This window comes from Cnephaeus nilssonii, assembly GCF_951640355.1.
Source record: "Cnephaeus nilssonii genome assembly, chromosome: 16".
Lineage (NCBI taxonomy): Eukaryota > Metazoa > Chordata > Mammalia > Chiroptera > Vespertilionidae > Cnephaeus > Cnephaeus nilssonii.
Window position 1 is genome coordinate 29,823,721 of NC_137087.1, and position 24,676 is coordinate 29,848,396.

The 24,676-nt window shown below is 40.8% G+C and overlaps 2 protein-coding genes across 4 annotated transcripts in view; one reads left to right on the plus strand and one right to left on the minus strand.

Annotated features, from left to right (window-relative positions):
* Positions 1 to 20: 20 nt before the first annotated feature.
* On the minus strand, positions 21 to 22,966 carry CISD1 (CDGSH iron sulfur domain 1). Of its 2 annotated transcripts, none has more exons than XM_079793642.1 (5): positions 22,826 to 22,966; positions 21,552 to 21,740; positions 21,086 to 21,342; positions 12,720 to 12,925; positions 21 to 421 (listed from the first exon to the last, which is right to left on the minus strand). In XM_079793642.1, exons 2-5 carry the CDS (start codon positions 21,677 to 21,679, stop codon positions 332 to 334), a joined length of 681 nt encoding a protein of 226 aa, XP_079649768.1. In that variant the 5' UTR covers positions 21,680 to 21,740; positions 22,826 to 22,966; the 3' UTR covers positions 21 to 331. The 2 variants fall into 2 exon arrangements, with proteins under 2 accessions (XP_079649768.1, XP_079649767.1); XM_079793641.1 differs by having other exon boundaries at positions 21,086 to 21,345.
* IPMK (inositol polyphosphate multikinase) overlaps positions 22,514 to 24,676 on the plus strand; it is a 37,200-nt gene continuing 35,037 nt past the window's right edge. For both annotated transcript variants that reach the window (XM_079793639.1, XM_079793640.1), the window contains exon 1: positions 22,514 to 23,019. In XM_079793639.1, the coding sequence (XP_079649765.1) occupies positions 22,830 to 23,019 (190 nt within the window). In that variant the 5' untranslated portion in view covers positions 22,514 to 22,829. The remainder of the gene's footprint in view (positions 23,020 to 24,676) is intronic.

Consider the following 24,676-nt stretch of genomic DNA (forward strand, 5'->3'; position numbering starts at 1 on the left):
TTTAAGTAAATCTGCACATACACGATTTTGAGAATAATTTAATATGTGAACTTGAACATACAACTACATTCTAATGTGATTATATTAAATGCAAACGGATCCTTACAAAACCAAAATAACCCACAGGCCATGAGGTCAGTTTCACTTTTTCCTTTGTTTAAACAAATGTGCACCACGATGGTTCAACAAGTAAGGCAAATGACATGAATATGAAAGCTGCAGTTTGTAATATACCACATCTAGAACCCAGAGAAGGTGAATTAGACTAAAGTGGTAGTCATTCTAATTAAACAATCAGGACGACTTGGTTTGCAGCATGGAAACTGTCGATCTAGGTTTCTTTTCTCTTAATGATCAGAGGTCCCACATTATCTCCAGTCTCTTCGTTGTGTTTTGTGTGAGCTCCATCGCAGAACGGGAACTGGGAAGAGAAAAAGAGAATGTAAAATGTCTAATCACGAAGTCAATATTATGTTTGGCAGAGTGGGGGTGACCTTCAAGTCACATATATATCATAACTGAATATAGAATAGCATTCCCATTTGTGACATTTGAGTATGGATTTTGAAAACCATTCCATGTTTATATACTAGTTACAATTCCTTTTTGTGTGAACTGGCTATATCCATTGCCTATTTATGTGTAAGAGCCTAAGTTCACTTATTTAAGATCAATTTGTATATGATCCCTTTGTTGATCAACTTGGTACAATTTTTTCCCTAAACCTTTTTATTTTGCTTAGTTTTTCATGCCCTTAATTTTCCTATTTTCATACAAATAGGCCTTTTTGGCATCATACATTTCCTTTCATATATTTCTCCTTTTAACATCCTTCATGGAGACTTCTTTTTCTAGAAATATGGTAGATTCACATTTCGTTTCATGATTTCACATTTTATTTTATTTTTCATTTTTAAATAGATTTTTATTGATTTCACAGAGGAAGGTAGAGGGAGAGAGAGAGAGATAGAAATGATGATGAGACAGAAACATCAATTGGCTGCCTCCTTCATGCCCCACACTGGGAATTGAGCCTGCAACCTGGGCATGTGCCTTGACCAGGAACCGAACCATGACCTCCTGGTTCATAGGTCGATGCTCAACCACTGAGCCAACCTGGCCAGGCTCATGATTTCACATTTAGATATAGCTAATATTTTGATGTCCAGTGGGAGGGAAAAGGACAAAAATTTTTTTTAAGTGTTTCCCAGAGTATGCTCCAAAGAAGTTAGTGCTGCAATATATTCTGATATGGTTTTATTCTGTGTTTTAAAAACTTACAAACACAACCCACATACAAAGCTATTTTGATTCACAATATACATTATTATTTTACAAAGGTCCTGCTATAAAAACTCTATTTTACCCCAATCTCTTCCAAACTGACTAGACTTTGGGCACTTTTAACTTTACCCACAATCACAACGTTCTATAAAGTACACTTTGCAAAATGCTGTTCTAGATCTTGTTGCTTCAATATTATTAGAAGTTGCATCCTAGATTGTTATACCTTTCTTCATAATTTTATCAAAATAAAATATACAATGCCTAGATATAGGTTTGATATTATTATATTCATCAACCTACTCTACTGGGATAATAACTGATTAAAATAAGCTTAAAATTGGGTTAGTTTTCCTCTATATTATTACTCTTTTTTAAAAAAATACTTTCCTAATGATTTCAGAGAGGAAGGGGGAGATAGAAACATCTATGATGAGAATCATTGATTGGCTGCCTCCTGCATGCTCCCTACTGGGGGTGGAGCCTGCAACCGGGCATGTGCCCTGACCAGGAATTGAACCATGACCTTCTGGTTCATAGGTCAATGCTCAACCACTGAGCCATGCTGGCCGAGCCATATTATTATTTTTTATTAAACCTTTCCTATTTATCCTTTAGCTAACTTTATTTAAACTTTACCTATTTATTCTTCCTCATAAACATGAAATTTTTTTTTTTTTTTGCGAAATCCTATTTTACTCCTCTTGCAGTTTTCATTCTCAAGTCTCATGTATATTCTGACAAGATTATTTGTGTCTTATAGGTTCTTTGGTTATTATAATTAGGTATATTTTCATACATGACCTCTCTCTGTGTATGTATCATTGGTTTTTGCAAATATATCCTTCCTACTGTTAAATAATAAGTATTCAACAGTGTTTTAGTTGTCTCCTCAGGATTTTACACTTAGAAGGCTCAATTATCACTAGAGTATTTTGTTTCTCTCCTTCTATATTTATAGCTTCACTTCTACTTCATGTCAAACAATGATAGCAAGCACCTGTTTCACTTAATCTAGAGTTTCATGTTTAGTATAAGGTACACTATTGCATGGAAAGAAATTTAGAAGAGTACAGTAACAAGTCTTGGCCTTAAGAGTAAAATCGCCTGATTACTCACAGGGAAGGGGAATATAATTTCAGATACCTGAAACTAGACAGTGATGGTATATAATCTTAAACATTGATATCAGAAGTGTCTATTCAAAAATTAAAATAATATTTAGTTAGTGCTGCAATATATTCTGATATGGTTTTATTCTGTGTTTTATTCTGATGTTAAAGAAATTCAATTTTAATTTTACTATCTGTATATAATTCTGAGAAGCAGTAAATTAGTTAAAAATTACAGAAAACCTCAAGGTTTTCAGAGTACCTTCTATATCCAGGTATAAGTTCCATCTTGGGGCAATATAAATGTAATATATATGAAGCTTGCATTATTTCTTTTTTTAGGCCAATAAGATATGGTACACAGTTTATTCATATTAAAAACAAGTCCTTTAAGCAAAAACATGAACCCAAGCTTTCAGGTTTTTTGGGATAGATGAGGAAAGAGGCCATAAAAAAAACCCCCAAAACTAAAATGTATTCTACAGCAAATAACAGCATTTCAAAGTGGCATATGTTTGATAAACAAACACATGATTTTACAGTGAGAATGAAAGTTTACATTGTAAAAGATTCCATTTTTATAAATAGCTCACATAAAACATGTCACTGTAGAGTTTTATGCACACAGATTATAAAACACTAGTGACCCGGTCCACAGATTCGGATTCGTGCACACTGAAAGGAAATTAATTAGAAGGTGGCTGGCAGGGCGGGACTGGGCCAGATATGCCCTGGAGGCAACCTCCCACAGTCCCTCCCCAGCTGGCTGCACCTGGGGTGGTGCTGCCGCTCGAAAGGCATCTGCTCGAAAGGAATCTGCAGAGTGAGTGGGGTCCCTCAGGCAGGTGGGTCCCTCGGCCTGGCCTGTGGGGATCGGGCTGAAACTGTCTCTCCAACATGCCCTGTGGGGTCCCTGAGTGCAAGAGGGCACTCTGCAAAGTTGTCATACAGGGTGTGGAATGTAAACTAGATTCGGGGCCAACAGTGCCCCAGCAACAACATAACCCACAGCTGAAGGTGGAATTGCGTGGCCCAACGAGGAATTGGGCTCCCTCCTCTTTGGTTTTGGGGTGCATCACCTGAGAACTGCTGCCGCCAAGTCACTGCAGCTCAGCAACTCCTGCGTTGAGTGTCTGCCCCCTGGTGGTCAGTGCATGTAATAGCGACCGGTAGGACGGAGAGAGGGATACTTAGCATATTAGCCTTTTATATATATAGATATTTCTGGAGTACAAAATATCAGTTTTAAAAAAGCCTCAAATAACTTATTGATGGAGCATGCTTCACTTTTATTTTTTAATCTCATTGTTAAAAATACTAGAAAATTAATTCATTTCAACAAATTATTTTTCTCCATATCTAGAATCAAGAACAGGAGAGAAATCTATAGAGAAATAAAGAAAATCTTATAAAGTTTAAGAAAGCCATGCATCAGAAATGAGAATATAGTCTGGCCGGAGTGGTTCAGTTGGTTGAGTGTTGGCCTGTGCACTGAAAGGTTGTCGGTTTGATTTTGGTCAGTTCATGTACATACCTGGGTTGCAGTTCGATCCCTGGTTGGGGTTCCTATGGAAAGCAACCAATCCATGTTTTTCTCTCTCTCTCCGTTTCTCTCTCTAAGCATGTCCTTGGGTAAGGATTTAAAAAAAAAGAGAGAGAGAGAATATACTTTTTACAATAATCTGTTTCTGCCTAAAAACTGAAATTTACATGTTTCACATGTTCTTAAAAGTAAACAAGGCCCTAACCGGTTTGGCTCAGTGGATAGAGCGTCGGCCTGTGGACTGAAAGGTCCCAGGTTCGATTCTGGTCAAGGGCATGTACCTTGGTTGCGGGCACATCCCCAGTAGGAGGTGTGCAGGAGGCAGCTGGTCGATGTTTCTCTCTCATCGATGTTTCTAACTCTCTATCCCTCTCCTTTCCTCTCTGTAAAAAATCAATAAAATATATTAAAAAAAAAAAAAAAAAAAAAAGTAAACAAGTAAAAAATAAATATTTTTTAAAAAAGCAGTGAGTAGTAGGTCCTATCCTATATAATAAAACCCTAATATGCAATTCGACCGAACGGTGGAATGACTGGTCGCTATGAACGGACTACCAGGGGGCAGATGCTCAATGTAGGAGCTGCCCCCTGGTGGTCAGTGCGCTCCCACAGGTGGAGCACTGCTCAGCCAGAAGCCGGGCTCACGGTTGGCGAGTGCAGTGGAGGTGGTGGGAATCTCTGCAGCAGTACCAAGGAGCAGCGAGCCGAGCGGTAGGGAGCAGCAAGCAGGCGGGCGGTAAGGAGCGAGGGGTCCCGGGCTGTGAGAGGGCACAGGCCGGGCTGAGGGACCCCCCCGCCCCAACCCTCAGTGCACGAATTTCGTGCACCAGGCCTCTAGTTTGTTAATAAACTTTCATGCTTTTAAAGTGTATAATGCTTTTATGCCTTTAAAATGTAAACTAGGTATTAAAAACCATTTTGTTCAGAGGCACTGATATCTTTTAATACTACTTTCTATTAACACTTATCCACAGGAATTATTGACTTAAATCAGAATCTTCTCCCAAACTTCACGTGAAGGTTAAGTATTCCCATCATATTTATGCATTAGGGATTTCTTATTTTAAGTTATGAACAACTAAACATTTTTCTTTTCAACCAAAAGTCAAAATGAGCTATTTCAAAATAAGATTAGCAATTTCTTAGGACTGCTTTGTACATTTCAATAGAATATATTTATTGAAATTACTTCATGATCCTTAATCCTATAAATAAAGAGCTAATATGCTCATTAGACCACACGGCAGAACGACCTTCCAGAACAACCTTCCGGAATGATCAGTGGGCGGGGCTGCAAGGCATCCGGGGCTGTGAGGGCCGAGCCCCTTGCACGAATTTCGTGCATCGGGCCTCTAGTACAGTATAAATGAATGAATGGTAATTACTGGGCATTAAAATTCAAAAAGTAAATTACATAACAATATTTTTCAGAAAGTGTCTTATTTTATTTTTAACTTTTTTATTCAAGAGAAAGAAAATAAGTGATAGGTAAATGCTTTCAAACATAATCTAGATATAGTAGTTTTTAAAAATATATATATTTTTATTGGTTTCAGAGAGGAAGGGAGAGGGAGAGTGAGAGATAGAAACATCAATGATGAGAGAGAATCATTGATTGGCTGCCTCCTGCACGTCCCCTACTGGGGATCAAGCCCACTAACCTGGGCATGTGCCCTTGACTGGAATCCAACCCAGGACACTTAGGTCCGCAGGCCGACGCTCTATCCACTGAGCCAAACCAGCCAGAGCAGGTATAGTCGCTTTTGCATTAAATAATAATGTAATGAAAACATGAAAATTTTATTAAGCCTCTTTCATTTAAAATTTTGAAATTTGTTAAACTTGTTAAGCAAAGAGCTAAAGTTATAAAAACACAAATGGTATATTTAATTCAGTTCATATAGTATCATTAATTAAAACTAAAAAAGATAAAATATTTGATGAAAAAAGGTTAGGTCATAGTTGATTCTAAAGTTTGTTCTAAGATACTAGCCTTTGTTCATTAATATATCCTGGTGAAAAGCTTGTGAATTAAATTGGCAGATTTTCCTGTATGTCCAGAAAATATCCACAATTAAAAGCTATTAACAAGCATAATAGCTTGTTAAACCAATTAAAAATCCATTCATCTCAGATATCTTTAAAACTAGGTTGGAGAGAGTATGGAGAAGAGATTGAAAGAAATATTTAAAAGAAAAAGAAAACACACTTGCAAAGCTAACATTATCACGGTCTTAAAAAAAAACCCCTAAGATTTGTTTATTTTTAAGGGCCCCATATCTCAAGTTATGATGTTTCTGTTTTTAGGGTGATTCAAAATGGAAATAAATACATATTCGTCTTTGAATTATCTCTTCTATCGGCAACTGAAGAAAATTTTATCTTCCTTCTCCAACCTTTGTATTTTTAATGACAGTTTGGGTTATATTCCCCAAGGAAGTTGCCTGGGGCCATTCTGACTTATTACCATAAATCACTCAGAGAAACAGGTTTGCTTTGGTTGAGAAAGTAAATAAAAGCAGTGAGATCTTCGAAACTTCCCGAAAGAATATGACATTTCACACCATTTTTATGTACATCCTTTGGTAAACGTAAGATAGTAGATGTAATAGGAAAACATATAAACACAAATTAAGATTTTACAACACTGTCCTTATGTGGATTAACCAACATTCAGAAAATATCCTATTATGTTTGTTAAATATTGTTTCTATGAAAAAATGGACTCAGCGCAACCCACTTCCAAACCATTAATAGACTGAGACTTTCTATAACTCACACACCCAAAACCCCAACTCAACCCCTGAAGCTGTAAATAAAAGAAAATGGTCCTACATAGTATGTCCAGTCGCATTTCATTTCCATTTCAGTTGGCTTGAAGCACATGATTCTGTTCTCTTTCCTCCCTGCATCTTTTCCTCCAGCCATCATGAGGCGCTCTCTCTCTCTCTCTCTCTCTCTCTCTCTCTCTCTCTCTCTCTCTCTCGCAATTGCCACACTGTGCGGGCAGGGGTTGCACAATTAAAAGCTACTGGGATGCTCACTGCTAGAAGACTCCCAATGACAGGATGAGTTGGTCATGGACCAGGGAAGTTTGTACTAGGTGCCCCACCGACTTCAAGGGAACACTGTAAAATCACACAAGGCCCTTCCCCGCAGCTTTTCCCTGTCAGGTTACTAGTTCCAGTGGGGGGGGGGGGGGGTGGGGGAGAGAGAGAGAGAGAGAAAGAGAGAGAGAGAGAGAGAGAGAGAGAGAGAGAGAGAGAGAGAGAGATCCTTGCCCATTGGTTGGAAGGATGTTCTTTTCTTCCCTTTCTCTTCCTTCTTTTGTATCTGGAGTTAAGTTTAGGCTGACTTTGAGCTCTTTGAAATCCTGGAGGTGGAGCCAGGGTTAAGGGTTGAGAGACCCCAGGCTATAGGTAAGGGTCAAGATAACTAAGGACAGGGAAAGAAGGATGGCTGCTTTTTAACTTTGGCTTTTCAATTGAAATTGGTTTCTGAGGTTCTGCATAGAACCATTTTCTGGATAAATGAGAGTCTAACTCATCCACTTGGGACACCCGGCACTTTCTAATATTCCTAGAGAAGGATGACAGGGCCCGAGGTGCTGTCTCTGACTGACTGGCCAAGACAAAGGTCACCAGGAATCTTTGGTACCAACTTCTGAGGAGTCTCAGGAATGACTTAACAGGGACTCTCCCTTCCCTTTGAGGGGTGGCTGATCTCTCTCCCAGGCCTCTTAAAGCATCAAGGCTTTGGGAACATGAAAAGCAGGGCTACAGGTCATTAGCCCAACAACTGGAACCTCAAGGAGAGGTCATTGGGGACCTCAATTTGAGGAATTTAACCAAGTTTATAGGTATTGCAGAAAAACCTGATGGCAACTAGGTGGGGGCTCAGCTTCTTTGCCCTGAGGGACTAATTAAAGCTCAATCATGAAATTCCAGCAAAGCAGATTTTAAAGAGCCTATATAGCCCTGCAGGTATGGCTCAGTGGTTGAGCTTTGACCCATGAATCAGGAGGTCAGGGTTTGATTCCCAGTCAGGGCACATGCCTGGGTTGTGGGCTCAATCCCTAGTAGGGGGTGTATAGAAGGCTGCCCATAAATGATTCTCTGTCATCATTTAGGTTTCTATCTCTCCCTCTTCCTTCCTCCCAGAAATGAAAAACAACAACAACAACAACAAAAAACATTAAAAAAAAGAGCCTAGCCCTAGCTGGTTTGGCTCAGTGGATAGAGTGTCGGCTGGCGGACCAAAGGGTCCCAGGTTCCATCCCTGGTAGGGGGTGTGCAGGAGGCTGCCGATCAATGATTGTCTCTCATCACTGATGTTTCTATCTCTCCCTCCCTCTCTGAAATCAATAAAAATATATTTTAAAAATAAATAAATAAAAATTTTAAAAAGAGCCTATATAATCAATTGCTATTCTTATTGTGTTTATGCAAATAACCAGGCCAAATTGAAACTAAACTTAATGTAGTAAATAAATTGGTCTTAATTTGGCTCGTTAATAAAAATGAGGGTGATTTTAGGGGGAAAATTTATTTTAGCAGACTCTGTAATACACAGTTGTGAATATTAGTCTCTAATTCAATTAATTGTTTTTAAAGTTTCATTTTTCACCTACGAATTGAACTAAATCCTAACTTTATCTCGTTTTCTTAAATATTTAGCAACAACTCTCTAAATTAAAGCTTCATTTTCTCCCATCCTTTGACCTGGAATCAGTGAGTACTAAAACACTTTTCTCTCTGCCTACAACAGAACAACTCAGCAAATGATGTAACTAACCTGCCTGAGGTGAGTGGGGGTGGGGTGGAGTGGGAATCTGTAAGACTTATGTTGCATACTCTTCTCTCTTACATCAAGGTTCCCTCATCTTGTTTGGAAAGTAAGACTTCCTTTTTAAGGCTGAGTTTCACATCTGGGCTTAGTCTCATTTCCTTCCACCCTCTTTCAAGACACCACTGTCTGAAATAGCATCTTCCCCTGTAGTCACTTTAATCATTTCCTCTCTATTGGCTCCTTTCCTTCTCACTGTACATATGGAGAGCCCTTCGGTGAAATATTATGAAACAGGCCAGTTTCTGAAACAGCAGAGGGCATACCAATTCTGGGGGGAAGAGGGAGAATGAAGTGTGTTAAAAAATGAATACATACAGTATATATACACTGGCCACTCAGTGTGTGTGTGTGTGTATATACACACACACACACATACATATATATACATTATATATATATTAGAGGCCCAGTGCATGAATTCGTGCATGGGTGGGGTCCGGCCAGCCTGGTTAGGGGAGGGGACATGGGCAGTTGGCCAGCCTGCCTGCTGGTTGAACTCCTGGTCGAGGGGACAATCAATTTGCATATTAGCCTTTTATTATATAGGATATACACTGAGTGGCAAGATTATTATGCATTCAGAGGTCATAATAATCTGGCCACTCAGTGTACATACAACAAACCAGTGATTGTAATTAGGATTATTTGAAAGTTTATATTACATATAACGTTTTTGGAAATAGGTAAAAAAGGCATTTAAGTTTTATTATAAAACAACTGGGTTGTATAAGTAAAAAAACTACTGAGTGTAAAAAATTACTGAATGTAACACCTATCTAATCAAAGGCATTAATTATAAGTCTGTGCATTGACATATAAATGTGTGACTTGGCACCTGTATGACAACCTTAGGAACCTCAAGAATGTGGGGAGCTTCCAAAGATGTCTGAAGAAGAAGACCATCCATTAACTTGAGTAATATTCAAAGTGAACTCCTAATTCACTTTGGGAATAAAAAGTATCCAAGATTCAGTGAAAATTCCAAAATGACAAATTCTAGATGCAAAGAGGATCATTAATGGCATAAAAGGTAAACACACAAAAGAGACTGAAAATAAAATGATTGGTCTGGCATTCCTTTCCTTAAAGTCCAGCTATGGGAAATGGTAAGCCCTTGTTTAACCATCTGAAAATTCTAAATTGTATGATGCAAGAATAATCCTGGAATGTTAGGTTGAACTATAAAGTCTAATAAACATTCAAATCACCAGCTTCTGTCTATTTGTGATTCTTCCTGAAATACTTGAGATCTTAGTCCATGAAAGAATATATTTGCTTTATTGATGCTTTACCTTCTGGGAAAACCCAACCAAGGTAAACACACTTTACTTGACCTCAAAGCTAAGGTTTGGAGTCCACTAAAGCTGTCATCTCATTTCTTTTTCTTTCCATTCACTCACATTTACTGAAGATTTGACTTTAGCGTTTATTAGTAAGTCATACTTTAAATCACTTGGACACAGCTTCTGTTCTATTCTGTTGAAATGACACCACAAGGTCAATTGACTAAGTCTATTCACCTGGTTGACTTTTCACACATGCTGACAACCAAATCTTTGAAACTTTCCCCCTTTCCACGGGGAAGCTGAAATATTCTTCGTTTTCTTAACTCTGGCCCGTTTAATCTCCTTTGTTGGCTCTTATTCCTCTTTCCAAAATGCAGAAAATTCCCTAAAAGTTCATACTAAGCCCTTGATTTTTATCTGTATCCAGGATTTGTTGGTTGCATTCCTATGCTTGACTCATCAGTTTTGCTGATCTCTATCTCTAACCCTGATGTCTCAATTTTAGTCCCACATTTCAGATTGTCTGCTGTACATTTCCATTCAAACATCACCTTAAGTTCACTCTTTGAAATAAAACTCCTTATTACTGTCCTAGGAAACCAGCTGTTCACCCTGAATTCCTTATTTCTGTTAATGGCACCATCTCTACAAACTCAAAGGCTTAGATACTTCAGTGAGCGTCAGTTGATTTCCCCCAATCTTTGACAAAAATCATCATTGCATTTGGCTGATCCTTCCCTCCAAATGTTTCATGTATCTATCTGTTCGTTGTTTTCCAGTCCCATACCTAGCACCCTGGTATAAGTCTTTTAACTTTGTCTGAAATCCCTGACAAGGAGCTCCCCAAGTCTGGAGGCACAAACTCCTCACACTGGTACACTCAAGACGCTCTTCAATTTGGACTTATTTCTGGGGGCACACAGTGCAAGGACAAGACTAGATTCTGTATTGATCCCACCTTTGCCCATATGAGTTCTTTCCAGAAGGTTTTGATAATGTTTCCAGTACCTACTAGTCTATTCAAATGCCACCAATATTTCTGGGCAATTTAACTTCCATATATATATATCACTATACCTTCCCAGAAAATTCTAGCCCACAATGTAACTCTTCTTTTTATTTAAAGCCCTTGTACTGTATCCACTATACACATCTATGATACCTGCTGTTTTACGACTTTTGCCATGCATGTATATAGAGTAGACATTAAATGAACTATTTAAAATCACTGACTAAAGAGCTATTACAACTCTGACTTAAAAATTCCCTCATTTCTACAGGTATTACTTTCTATATTTTGATGAGCAATGAAAGAATGAAACTTATTATAGGCATAATTTTTAAAAAACAAACCAGATCTAGTCTATAGATTATTATTGAGGATTATTTTCTAGCAACCCACTAGTACTTTTGAACAATCCCACATTCCAAGTGAATAGTGTTCGTAAGATACAACTTGCAATAGCACTATTAATTTTTGGTTCATATTCCGTATGTTCATTAAGCATTTTTAGACACTATGACATAATCTAAGCACTATAGCACTGGGTTATGCAACATCAATTGTATTGGGAGAAGGGAGTTGGTGGGATATGCTTCCCAGTGCCTCCTATGTGGTATGTTGATTTGTGATAATGGCTCTCCAGTACAGGAAGAGGTCCCTCACATAATGTGCCTTCAGAAAGTCAGTCAGTGTATGAAGCTTTTCAAGGTGACCTTAGAAGGATAATTTACCATCTTTAGATCAGTAGCTGTCATCACTGTCTAAAAGCTGCAGGTATCACAGATGATACTTCCAAATGGAACCTGATGAAATGCAATTCTCACAAAAGAAAGTAAGATTTTAAAAAATACAATGTTAGACATTTAACTATAGAAGCTGCAGCTTAAAGAAAGTTTAGGATACAGGGTCAATATGTTTAGCAGATAAGAAAATTTCAAGGCTACTTTTCCCAAACTTTCTCTTGAAATTTCTAAAACTTTTCCTAGAATCCAGAGTTTGAAAACTCAAGAAAACATTTTATCTCTTCTGTTTCTGTGTTTAGGCTGCATACATCCTCTCGTGGGATAGCAGAGGCTAAGATCCACTTGAGGAGGAAATCTTTACGAGTAAATAAAGAGATTTCTTTCTCATCTTTGGCTAAGAATATGGTTACGTTCACCTGAACTCAATGAGAGAGAATATGATGTAATTTTACTTTATAGTGGTTATACATTTTATTTTAAACCGTTCTTTTGTGTGTGTGTGTGTGTTTTACTGATTTCAGAGAGAGTGAGGGAGAGGGAGAAAGGAATAGAAACATCAGTAATGAGAGAGAATCATTAATGGGCTGCCTCCTGCATGCCCCCTACTGGGGATCAAGCCTGAAACCCAGGCATATGCCCTTACTGGGAATTGAACTGTGACTTCCTGGTTCTTGGGTTGATGCTCAACTATTGAGCCAAACCAGCGGGGCAGTGGTTATACATTTTAGTAACTATATTCCTGAAGAGTATAAGAAAAACAGAGAAGAACAGGATCCATCAAAAAATTTTTGAAAAGGGCTGGCTACCTTAACATTATCTGGTGATACCAGTTTGATAGAATAGTTTAAAAAGAAGTATTTCATTAAAGATGGTACTTATATAAAGGACTTATTTCCTCACCTTTTTGGACCTCCAACAACGGCAGTACACAGCTTTATCTCCCAAATCCTCCATGTCAAAAGCATGTACGACCTTGGGGTCATCTTTCTGAATGTGTAGGTTAACCATAGTTTTGTTGCGATGATCTTTAACATAAAATTTTTTGTAAGCTAGATAACCAATTGCGGCTGTCCCAGCAGCAATGGTAACTGCTGCGATCCATTCAACTAGAGCAGGGAAGAAAAACAGGAATAATTATCAAAATTATTGATAAATATGTATAAAATATACACTAATAATCTAATATAACGTTCAGGAAATCCAATTTTTGAGCATTAAGCATCCCAATAATCGAAGTTGGTTTTTAATATTAACTTTATGGTCAGGACACACTGATGTAAAACTTTGTTAAGACTTTCCTCAGCCCATAGCAATGATAGCTAAATTACGATAGAAGAGGGAAACTAAAAAATCATTTTATAGATGGAGAAAAGCAAGGCTTAATAATATCTTTAAAGAGTTCATAAAAAGATTTAAAATAACATGTGAGTCTATAGATACCAATTGCTCTAAAAAATACATACAAAACCACCCTTAATAGTAAATATTCAAAGGAATAAATCAGACATGATTCTGGGCTTCAAAGTCATCAAAAAGTTGTTTTTTTAAAATTTCAAAGTGCCGTCTCATTAAAATAAAAATCAGAATGGACTAATTTCATATTAAACATGAGTAATATAATTACAGTTATATTCTCATTTAATAAATTCCGATTTTTCATTATCCATCAGTGGATGATTATCTAAATTCCCTACAAACTTCATTTTAAATTTAATGACATTTTGGGGGCTGGGGAGCTGGGTGAAAAAGGCGAAGGGAATAAATAGTACAAATTGGTAGTTACAAAATAGTCACAGGGATATAAAGCACAGGATAGGGAATATAGTCAATAATACTGTCATAACTATGTATGGTGCCAGGTGAGAACTAGAGTTATCATGGGATCACTTTGTAAATTATATAATTGTCTAACCACTAAGCTGTATACCTGAAACTAATATAAAATAATATGGAATGTCAACTGTAATTGAATAAATAAGAAAAATAAGTGTAATGACATTTTTCTACTCAGTTATTTGCTTGACTAACAACAGGCCATCTATTTATTTTTCCTACATAGCTTTCTTTTTCAAGGAGCCCTTAGAAACCCAAGCACTTAACAACTACCCCACATCCAGAGACTGTTGGAGAGGAGAAAGTTCTGCAAAGTCTGGTTAGCCTCAGCCTCAGAGGACAGTTGTCTACTCCCAGCACGGAGTGGGCTGCAGGAAAAAGTTGAACAGGGGTCAGGATAAACACACTGGACTGCTTCCCAGCACTTCCTGAGTCAGATCTTCATAAGTGTTTGAAATAAGTTCCCAGACTATCAAATAAAGCCCTAGAGAGATAAGTATAAAAAAACACATTCCAAAGCCAAATAAAAACATACAATAAATAATTACCTATATGGCTTAATTTGCACTATTGAGTCAAATGTCTTATTGCACTAATGTGATTAACCACCGTACCCACCAGTGCCTTACATAAAATTGGAACTAATTCTTACAAAATTCTATGGAAAAGAATAACCATTCTCACACTTAGTTTCTTTTATCTTGGTCTTCTCTTAGCTTATTTAATAATCTAGTTTTTACCAATGTTTCTAATTAGCATGTTCCTCGATTCTATTTTCAACTACAGTGTTTTTCTCTACAAAGTAATTTAGTTTGTTTTCCTTCCTCCAACATTTCCATTCCTCCTTGCTATAATCCCTTAAAATAAACATTAATGCTATGTTCTTCCCAGGTGCTGCATGACTAAGAAAACAAGTTAATAAGTCATTTGACAGCTTCAAACCTTTGGCCTCACTAAAGTATTTTTAACTGAACATTTTGTGTAGATTTGTCTTGAATTTTAGCGCTGTTTCATAGTATTTCCCTATGGCAATTCCAAGCAGGGCTGAAACTTTGCTCTAATTTCTAGCTTCATTCATGATTATTTTTTTATCTTAAAAATATTTTTATTGATTTCACAGAGGAAGGAAGAGGGAGAGATAGACATCAATGATGAGAGAGAATCATTGATTGGCTGCCTCCTGCACGCCCCACACTGGGGATCAAGCCCACAACCAGGCATGTGCCCTGACCGGGAATTGCATCGTGACCTCCTTGTTCACAGGTCGACACTCAACCACTGAGTCACGCCGTCAGGCCAATGAGCTTTCTTTTTGATGCATTATTTACCTTGGAGCTTCCTTAAGAAAATTCAGTCAGGAGCTATGGCAATCTACTTCTTTGCTAATAGAAAGCCACTCCGAATAGTTAATGTACTTATCACAAAATGGGCTAAAATATTGCTTTGTATAGTATATGTTCAGTTATGTTTGCTGAACATTATCTTTAGAAGAAATTTAAAAGGGGGACTATCCTGAAAGACTAACACAATTCCTTAAATGCTGTTGATCTTAATTACACTCTATTTTTTAGGTGAATCATGAAGCAATCTCTGATTTATTTTAATGGTGCCTACATATTACAAAAAAGCCTGAGACCCAAAGAATAACCCCAATTGGCTAGTATTAATTTGTCTCACAATATAAAAAGAGAATCCGATAGGATTTTCTACCTGAAACTTATAATAGGCTAAAAGAACCTTTTTTACTCATTAAAACATTCTTCTATTTTCTTATCTCATATTACCAACTTAATCCATATGGTAACCTTTTTATTTTTTTTAAACGTTTACTTCCCCTGGATTTTTTTGATGGGGAAGAAACGACAGAACAACTGACATGGAACAGAGGCAACAGCAAAGGAAAGAAATGGGAACTGACGCTAGGTATCACCCAAGAGTGCTTGTTCCATGAGGAATCAAAACAGGCACTCTGTGACCCTACAGAAATGCCACACACACAAGCACATGCATGCTAGGAAAATGGCTTTGTATTTGCTCCAGTGAATTTTTTTTTTTTAGAATTACAGAACTAGAGAAGGTATTAAGAAAAGAATTTCCATTTCTTCTTCCTCCTCCCCAAATTCTAATTCTTTAATCTCATTAGAGACAAATGTAAAATTTCCCAGAATAAGAAAAATGCTCTTTATGATTTCATTACTGCAGCCTGAAACAGCCTTTTCTGGCAAAAAGCTGTGGATGCCACTGGCAACTAGGGAAAAGAAGGAAAAGGAATCTATATGAAGATACATAAGAATGATGACGGATTCAAAAGCCAACAATTAGAATAGAGAAAGAATTGAAAACCAAAGTAACATTTAGTCTTTGTTAGTATATATTAAGAATAAATACAACCTCAGAGGCAACAGGGACTTTACCAAGACCCAATTAAAATTTTTATTGATTGATTTTAGAGAGAGAGGAAGGGGAAAGAGAGAAACATTGATTTGCTGTTCCACTTATTTTATGCATTCATTGGTTGATTCTTGTATGTGCCCTGACCACTGATGGAAACCACAACCTTGGCGTACAGGGAGGATGCTCTAACCAACTGAACTACCCGGCCAGGACTAAGATCCAATTCTTAAAGATATTTCAGTTGACAACTTCCTGACATTATTTCTGTTTCTTTTGGTTTATTTTTATTTTTTAAATATATTTTTATTGATTTCAGAGAGGAAGGGAGAGGGAGAGAGAAACATCAATGATGAGAGAGAATCATTAACCGGCTGCCTCGTGCACGTCCCAAGCCCACAACCCCGGCATGTACCTTGAAGTCAATGCTTAACTTCTGTGCCACATCGGCCCGGCTGTCTCTTCTGGCTTATTTATGTTCACTTCCATTTTTCTATAGGCATCTCTCAAGGTACAGTATTCCTATAGTTAGATCAAATCCCAGCTTATCCAACCTTCCTTAACAATGCTTTCTATCTACACAAATACCGTAAGCCAATATAAAGAACAAAATACAGATACATTCCTAAATAATTCCTACCTGTCTTACTCTTCCCTTGGCCTGTTATTGTATAATCTCTGGTTTTATCTGTTAGAATTATTCAGAGATAGAGAAAATATGAACATGTTCCCAAATCCTACACCATTATTTATAACCCATTCCTCTGATTTTCTCTAGTGTGGGGATTATTTTGCTTTAATTTACACAGAAATCTCACCCTGCTTCTTTTCCTTTAGTCCCTTTCTGCCCCAAACTGTTCACTCCAGCCCAGCGTCAACTGCCACAGAATCAAAATGTTCCTTTCATCTCAGGAGAGGGGGAGGGGAGCTGTGTTTAAATCTTTCCCTCCCTAGGTCTCCCCCACATTGGTAGGCTGTACCTGGTAATGTTTTCCCTCAAGGCCTGGCATACAGGTGGTATTCAATATAAATTGTGTAAGAAGAAATAATAGATTGTTAATTTGAGTTTACGCCTCCATCAGACTATCACATTGTTCTTACACCAAATAACTTACCTTTGGCCTCATCTTAATCTATTGTTTCAAAGTTTGAAATTTTAATATTTCCTGAGATTTAAAGTAAAAACATTTATTATGAAATGTTTCAGACATACACAGAGAATATTCTAATGAACTCTCATTTACTCAGCTCCAAGAAATATCAGCTCACCACCAATCTTGTTTCCTCTATCTCATTAACCTCCTAGATATTTGTTTATAATGCATAGGAGCTTCTTTTTTATTGTCAGATCTATACATTATTTCTCAAGAAACTAAACCGTGAAACAGTTACTTGAAATGACTCAATGAATTTATTGAACCCAAATGAAATAGTTTTAGTAAAATAAACAAGGATATAAAAGTTAGAGAATAAGAATTTATGAAATTTAGTTTTGGTTACACACATTGTAGCATTCAAGGTTTGGGATGAATAATAAAACACAAGGTAGATAGATGAACACCTATTTTGTAATCTTAGGATAAAGCAAAGTATGAAAAAAAAAGTGATTTGAGGGGACAGATTAAGGAAGGCTTTTTAAAATATAGGGTGTCCCAAAAAATGTATACATACACTTTGAATAATTATAAAGGCAGTGTTTATTAAAATCCATTTCAGCCCTAGCTGGTTTGACTCAGTGGATAGAGCAGCAGCCTGCGGACTGGACTGAAGGGTCCCAGGTTCGATTCCGGTCAAGGGCACATGCCTGGATTGCGGGCTTGATCCCCATTAGGGGACGTGCAGGAGGCAGCCAATCAATGATTCTCTCTCATCATTGAAGTTTCTATCTCCCTTTCCCTCTCCCTTCCTCTCTGAAATCAATAAAGATATATTTAAAAATTTTTTCCTAAACAATCCATTTCATTTTCAAAAATTGAGCTATCAGCTGTTAAAGTGTGTATACATTTAATACCCTGTATTTGGTTAAGTTGGCTCTTTTTTCTTCTTAAAGATGAGGGTGAATTATGAGTTGCTTTGGGCTTAAGAGAAGAAAACCTGAGTGACAGGACTTAGATCAATAAATATCATTAGTGAGGCAAGAGTTTAAGGAAGCAGGAGAAAATGGCAACGGGAAGACGTGGAGAATGAACTCAATTAAGGGAAGGGATTACAGATGAGAGCTGATTCAATGAGTTTGGAGGTATCAAGGAGCAAAATGTTTAGCAAACTTCCTAAAAGTCATCTATCAGGTATGAGGAGGAGTCACTAGTGACTCCTTGGTAGTGAAAGCCATTTAATGATAGAAACTATAATAAACTACAATAAAATATCTGAGATGAAATTAAAAGTGAGTTTGGTATGAGCATGTCACTTATACCCCAAAAAGGAAAAAAAAGTTTGGTATAATAGACCAAATGGTCAAGAGCCATTTCAATGACTGGGATCTTTGGATATCAATTCCAGTCACTCATCCTCATTACTTCTCCCATATTCATTCCTGGCCTGATGCCCATCACTTTTACTTATAACCCACTCATTATTTTCTTCTGAATATAAACAAGAATTTTGTATGCACACACACACACACACACACACACATTGTGGTTACCATTGTCAAATACTAGTCTATGCCCTTTATAATTATTAACTTATTTTTAAAAATATATTTTATTGATTTTTTACAGAGAGGAAGGGAGAGGGATAGAGACTTAGAAACATCGATGAGAGAGAAACATCGATCAGCTGCCTCCGGCACACCCCCTACTGGGGATGTGCCCGAAACCAAGGTACATGCCCTTGACGGGAATCGAACCTGGGACCCTTCAGTCTGCAGACCAACACTCTATCCACTGAGCCAAACTGGTTAGGGCTAATTATTAACTTATTTAACTAAGAAGAGACATGGTCATCTCCTCCAAAATCAAATGATCTAAAATTATTTTCAATCTGTAAAAACTAATAGGTTTGGTTTAAAACTTGAGAGAACAATTTGAGCGCTAATCATTACAAGGTGGATTCCCAAGACAATCTCTATCTCTACTTTGCCACACAACTATATCTGAGAAAGAAGGTGCTGGTAGAAAAGATTTACAAAGGCTTTGGGCCTTTTCTCAGAATCCTCACAACAACCATTATGCTGTTATTTGTTTTATTTATTTATTTAGTTATTTATTTATTATTTCAGAGAGGAAGGGAGAGGGAGATAGAAACATCAATGATGAGAGAGAATCATTGATCGGCTGCCTCCTACACGCCCCCCCCCCCCCCCCCCCCCCCCCCCGCCCCTCACACACACACTGGGGATCAAGCCCACAATCCAGGCATGTGTCCTTGACCAGAATCGAACCCCGGACAGTCAGTCCACAACTATTTCTTATAACAACTGTACTTCAAGTTTAAGTTAATAACCCTCTTCACCAAGCAATTTCCTACCCCTTAGAAAATTGCAAACTAATGGGAAAGTCACTTTTAGATTCCCCTACGGTTAGATTAAAAAAACACACAAAACAATACAAAAAACAAATCTGTCTTAATTGCAAGAAAGATGTAGTATTAAGAAGCACTAGGGTTCACCTATTTCACATTTCAACAGTATGCCACCAAACCAGAGTTTAGAGCCCGTTTATACAAAATGACTCCACATTTTAAGGACACATTTTGGAATCTTTCCATCCATTATCACACAAATGCAAACTGTCTTCCTAAAAAATTACCAGTGGCTCAAGTCACACGAGTATCTTCTTTTACATAATAGTCTTATTCCTGAGAAAATACAGGTTTGGTTATAAAAAAAAAAAACACAAACAAAAATCAATCCCTACTTTAAATGCACCGAGGTGCCTCTATTTGAGACTCAAGATGAGTATCCTTAGAAATAATTTTTGCAAATAATCACCTCCTATATACCTCATTAGTAACTTAAAGATGTCATGGGTTGTCACCCTCACTCTTAACAGTAACTTTGGCAACAGAAGTGGAATTCTCCAATGTATAGAATCTATTACAGAATTAGGGCTCAAATTAGTAGGAACCTTTTACAGATTCTGGCATTCTAGGTAGTCAATATTTACTGAATAAATCAATTGGGCTAGTTTTAATTAACTTCTGGACAATCTCTTTACCTCTACTTAACTACTGTTACAGGTAACCAAACCTTGAGGTGTGGCATTTTATACTGGGCAGAGAGATCACATGTATCGTGTAGCTGGTGCTCAGTATATATTAATAGTTATAACACCACCCAGAACTGTTATGAAATGAAGTTCACATTAACTGACTTCTAGAAAGTCTCTTAATTTTAATTGGACCTTCTGTGAAGTGACACTTCCAAACGCTAGGTACTAGCACAAGGGAAGCAAGGCTGGGGGGGAAAAAAAAAAAGAAAGAAAGGCTCCGTGAGCTCGGTTTTCAATCTTCTCTCCTGGACTACAGCCAGGAAGCGCCAGATGCCAGAGGCATCATGAAAAACTGGGAAAACTTAAGATCTCGGATTGGGTTTCTTCCCTTTAAAAATATGTGCAAAACTAAGATGTGATGAGTCATGCATCCCTTCAGGGTTGCAGGCAATACACGTTCAAACTCCACGGTGATTTAAACGTGAGAAGGGGGAAACAGGTTTTTGTGTTGTTTGGTTTTTTTCTCTCCTTTTTTTCCCCAAGCCCTATTACTTTCAGAACACAGAGGGGGCTCAACAGAGAAAAGCTAGGGGCGGGATCATTAGGTTTTAGGGTTTGGCTAGTTAGCGGAAACCTGATCCAGACCTGGGGAGACAGATGTCTGCATGGTTCCCCAAGCCAAAATATGCCCGGGGATACCGCCAATCCATACCACTTTCCCCGTCCGGCCCAGGGAGCCCGTAGGTCGGCCAAGAGCTTGCCCTTGTGCATCTCAAGGTTACCAGACGGGCGGACGCCCAGAGCAGCGATAACAGCCAGGAGAGGTGCTGACGAAGCTGCACTGGTGCGCAGGCCGCCAGCCTCACCCGCTCCCAGGCCCCACTTCACCTCGTACGTTGGAAGTCAGGCTCATGGCGCCGTCGCTTGCAAGGCGTGTGCACAGGACACTGAACCCAAACCGGCCAGCGCGGACAGACCGAGTCAAGGTGCGAAAGGCGTCCTGAGGGCACCGATTCCGGGCGGCTACCGCGCAGGCGCCGCGGCAGTCCGTAAGCACGTGCGTATTCTCTCCACCCAGGCTGATGCCGAGCATGCGCAGAGCTGCGTCCGGAGCCTCCAGGAAGTCCCCCGTCCGGTTTTGACAGCTGCTGGAGGAGGGAGGAGGAAGAGCGCTAGAGAGGTAGCAACTGAGTTTGCGCAAACTTGCGGGGGCGGGGTCCTGGAGCCCGGTGGCAGGGCCTGGGGAATAGGGAATCCAGGCCACATTTTACGTCTCTCCCAGTGCGTGGGTTTCTCCAGGCACTGGACAGGTGTTCTGAAGACATTTGCCATAATCAGATATCTAAGATCTTACCTAAAAATTTCTTGTCCAGACCGGTACCTGCAAGGCCAGGTCCACCTTTCTTGTAAAATGCCAGTGGCAGGCACAGAAATCAAGTGTTGAGTCCCATTCCAGAATCTCTCCTTGCTCCCGATGCACATCCCTTTCTTCTGCCTTTTACCCAGCAGTTAAAGTCAGCTGTTGAGGACCTTGGAACCTGTGCTAAGGGGTCAAGTGGGAGAGAGAGAGAAAAGGCTAATTTCCAAAAAAAAAAAGTGCTTGAAAATTTTTCAGTACAACTTACAACTTGGGGCGGGGGGGGGGGGGGGAAGAATTAAGATTATTCTCTGCCATCTACAGTCTGAAATCAGTGTCAGTTCCATTTTTCAAAAATTTTTTTTATAAGAGCCGTTTAGGGGCACCAAATTGGGGAGAGGGGCTAGGATTAACTTGAAGGGTGTTTTGAAGGTGCGTCTTCCAAGGCGCTGCCTGTCTTGACTGTATCGTTTCTGTGGGGTGGGAGTCGCAGGGAGTTGGTGCAGTGAAGGGGTGGCCTCCCAAGTTGATGCAGTGAAGGGGTGGCCTCCAAGCCACCCTGGGCACTGCAGCTGCCGCCCAACTCTCCAAACGCGGGACTGGCCGCTCCTCGCCACTGGAAGCCCCCGGCGCCTCGGAGCCGATCCCGGGAGGCGCTGAAACGCGCCCGGAATGAATGAAAGCGCCCCAGCACGGCCGGCCTCCGAACGCCGACCCGGCGGTGGCGAGTGAAGGACCGCGAGTGTGCGCGCCCCAGCCAGGTCGCCGTGGGCTCGCCGGGGCCGCCCGCCCGGGGGTCCCGTCGGCGGCCTCTGGGCATGCTCAGTGGCGGCGGCGGCCGCGGCTCGCGCAGTCGGAGGCTCGCGGCGGCGAAGCAGGCGGCGCTGACGCGCGCGCCGCAGCCGAGGGGACTGGAGGACGGCGGAGGGGCGGGGACGCGGGAGGTGGGGCCGCCGTCGCCGTCAGGCCCCAGGGAGCGCGGGGCGCCGCCGCCGCCGCCGCTCCTGCGCTGGGTTCCGTCTCCGGGGCCGGCGTCCGCGGCGGCTGAGCAGCGGGAGCCGGGAGCCGCGCTCCGCCGGAGGTTGGGAGGGCAGCGCCCGCGCCTCCGCGGCGTCATGGGCCCCCTCCCCGGGCCTCAGCGGGCACCCGCCGCGGGAACCCCCGGGCCTCCTCGCGGCCGAGCCTGAGCGACCCCCGGTCCTCCGGCGCCCTCTCCCTCCACCCTATTTTTTTTCCCCTCTGCCCTCGCCGCCGCCACCGCTTCGGCTTACCGTTATGGCAACGGAGCCACCGTCCCCGCTTCGGCTCGAGGCGCCCGGCCCCCCAGATACGCGGACCCCACCGGCGAGCGAGGCGGACTCCGAGAGCACCCCGAAACCGGCGGGCGGCACGCTCCGCTTCCTCAACGGCTGCGTGCCCCTCTCGCATCAGGTGGCCGGGCACATGTACGGGAAGGACAAAGTGGGTAAGTGGGGGTGGCGCGGGGCTCCGGCAGCCCGGGACCGCCGGGGGCAGCCTGGGGGGCAGCCTGGCGCCCGCGGCCGGGCGGGACGCCCCCCTGGTCCTCGCGCGGGCCTCTTCCGCTCCTCCCCTGAGCCTCGCGACCCGTGCCGCGGGGTCTCCAAAAGTGGGGCGATCCCGGGGCGTGGGGCGCCGGGCTTGCAGCTGGAGGTGGCGGGGCGGGGGGGGGCGGGGAGAGACACGAGGGCCCGGCCTCCTCCCCAGGGAGGGTGGGTGTTGATTGGCGGCGGCGCTGTTAGCGAAAATAAGGAACTTTAATTGGACTGGATGGGGAAGTCAATTCTCCCCGGAGCACGAGGTCTGTTTATTCTAAGCGGGTAGCGATTGCAAAAGGGAAGGAATGAAATGCAGATGATGCTAATCTAGTGCTTTTTCAGTGCATAGCTGGAGGGTAGGGGAAAACATAGGTGTGTGTGTGTGTGTGTGTGTGTGTGTGTGTGTGTGTGTGAGAGAGAGAGAGAGAGAGAGAGAGAGAGAGAGAGAGAGAGAGAGAGAGAGAGAGAGAGAGAGCGCGCTTGTCTTATCCTGGATCCCTCCCTGCCCCTGGGGAGGTTTTTCTGATATCTGGTGGATTTCTCCCGGAGGCTTGGTTCCAGGGGCAGAAACGCGGATTCTTGGTAGGAAACAACAGCCTGCTGTTGTGCTGGAATGAATGGCCCACAGGTCAGACCTTTAGTTATTCTTGATCATCTTTTTATAAGGCTGTATCATGGCATGCGGAATATCTCCCCCCACCCCCCGCTCTCAACGGTTAAAGCCCAATACAGGGCCTCTCTCCGTTTTTCCTATTGATGATTTAAAGTTCAGTTTAGGAACTAGAATTCACCTGGCTAACTCACACTGGTTTCCTGGGCCACAGTTAATGGGGGCGTCTGATGGATGAGTGTGCGAGTAAAGCAGATCTTAGACCTGGAAGCCACTAGAGACCATTTGGTTCATGCTGGGAAGATGATTTGGGTTCAGGCCGGGTAGGTAATACTGACATTTTTAGTCAAGATAACTGAGGCTGGTTAAGTCTGGTTAAGGGACAAGCCTCAAGTTACACAGCTGCTATGCGTTAGAAGGCAGAAATCAAGGGTCCTGCTTCAGGACGGTTTTTCCCACCGTGTATTGTGCTTGAAGATCAAGATTGTTGAAGATGGATGGGTACTCTTTTGAATGGAGGTTATTTCTTGCTGAGTGACACTTCCCACTACTTTTATCTTTACCTACTTTTCTTTTGTTGAAAGTTGGCATTAATGATAGTGTCATGTAGTTTGTGTGCCTTTCTCCCCACTAAATTGCGAGTTCCTTGAGGTTGGAGACCAAATCTGTGTATCCTCACAGCCTAGTACATTGGGCTCAGTTAAACTCCGGAAGGGGAGTGTGAGAGTGACAATTGCCCGTTCCTTTAGGACACCAGATAAGGAAGGAAGTATCATTCTCAGGGCGCGTGGTATAGATGTAAGGAAACAACGTTCTCAAGATGCTTAGCATATAGTCTCGTGTGTCACTTAAGGTAATGAGAATTTGAGAGTACTTAAGGAGTAAAGTATTGTTAATAGATGTATACCTATTGATTTATATTGATGAATTGTAATGATAATATTCCTAATACACTA

What these genes read in the sequence shown, in the direction of transcription:
- CISD1 (XM_079793641.1), bottom strand. Translation starts at nt 21,679, where the DNA reads ATGTGCATCGGGAGCAAGGAGAGATTCTGGAATGGGACTCAACACTTG. An exon ending in CCTGACTTCCAACGTACGAG is followed by an intron (nt 12,926 to 21,085) that starts GTGAAGTGGGGC and finishes TCCCTGCTCTAG; the next exon opens with TTGAATGGATCGCAGCAGTT. An exon ending in GTTGTTGGAGGTCCAAAAAG is followed by an intron (nt 422 to 12,719) that starts GTGAGGAAATAA and finishes TTCTCTTCCCAG; the next exon opens with TTCCCGTTCTGCGATGGAGC.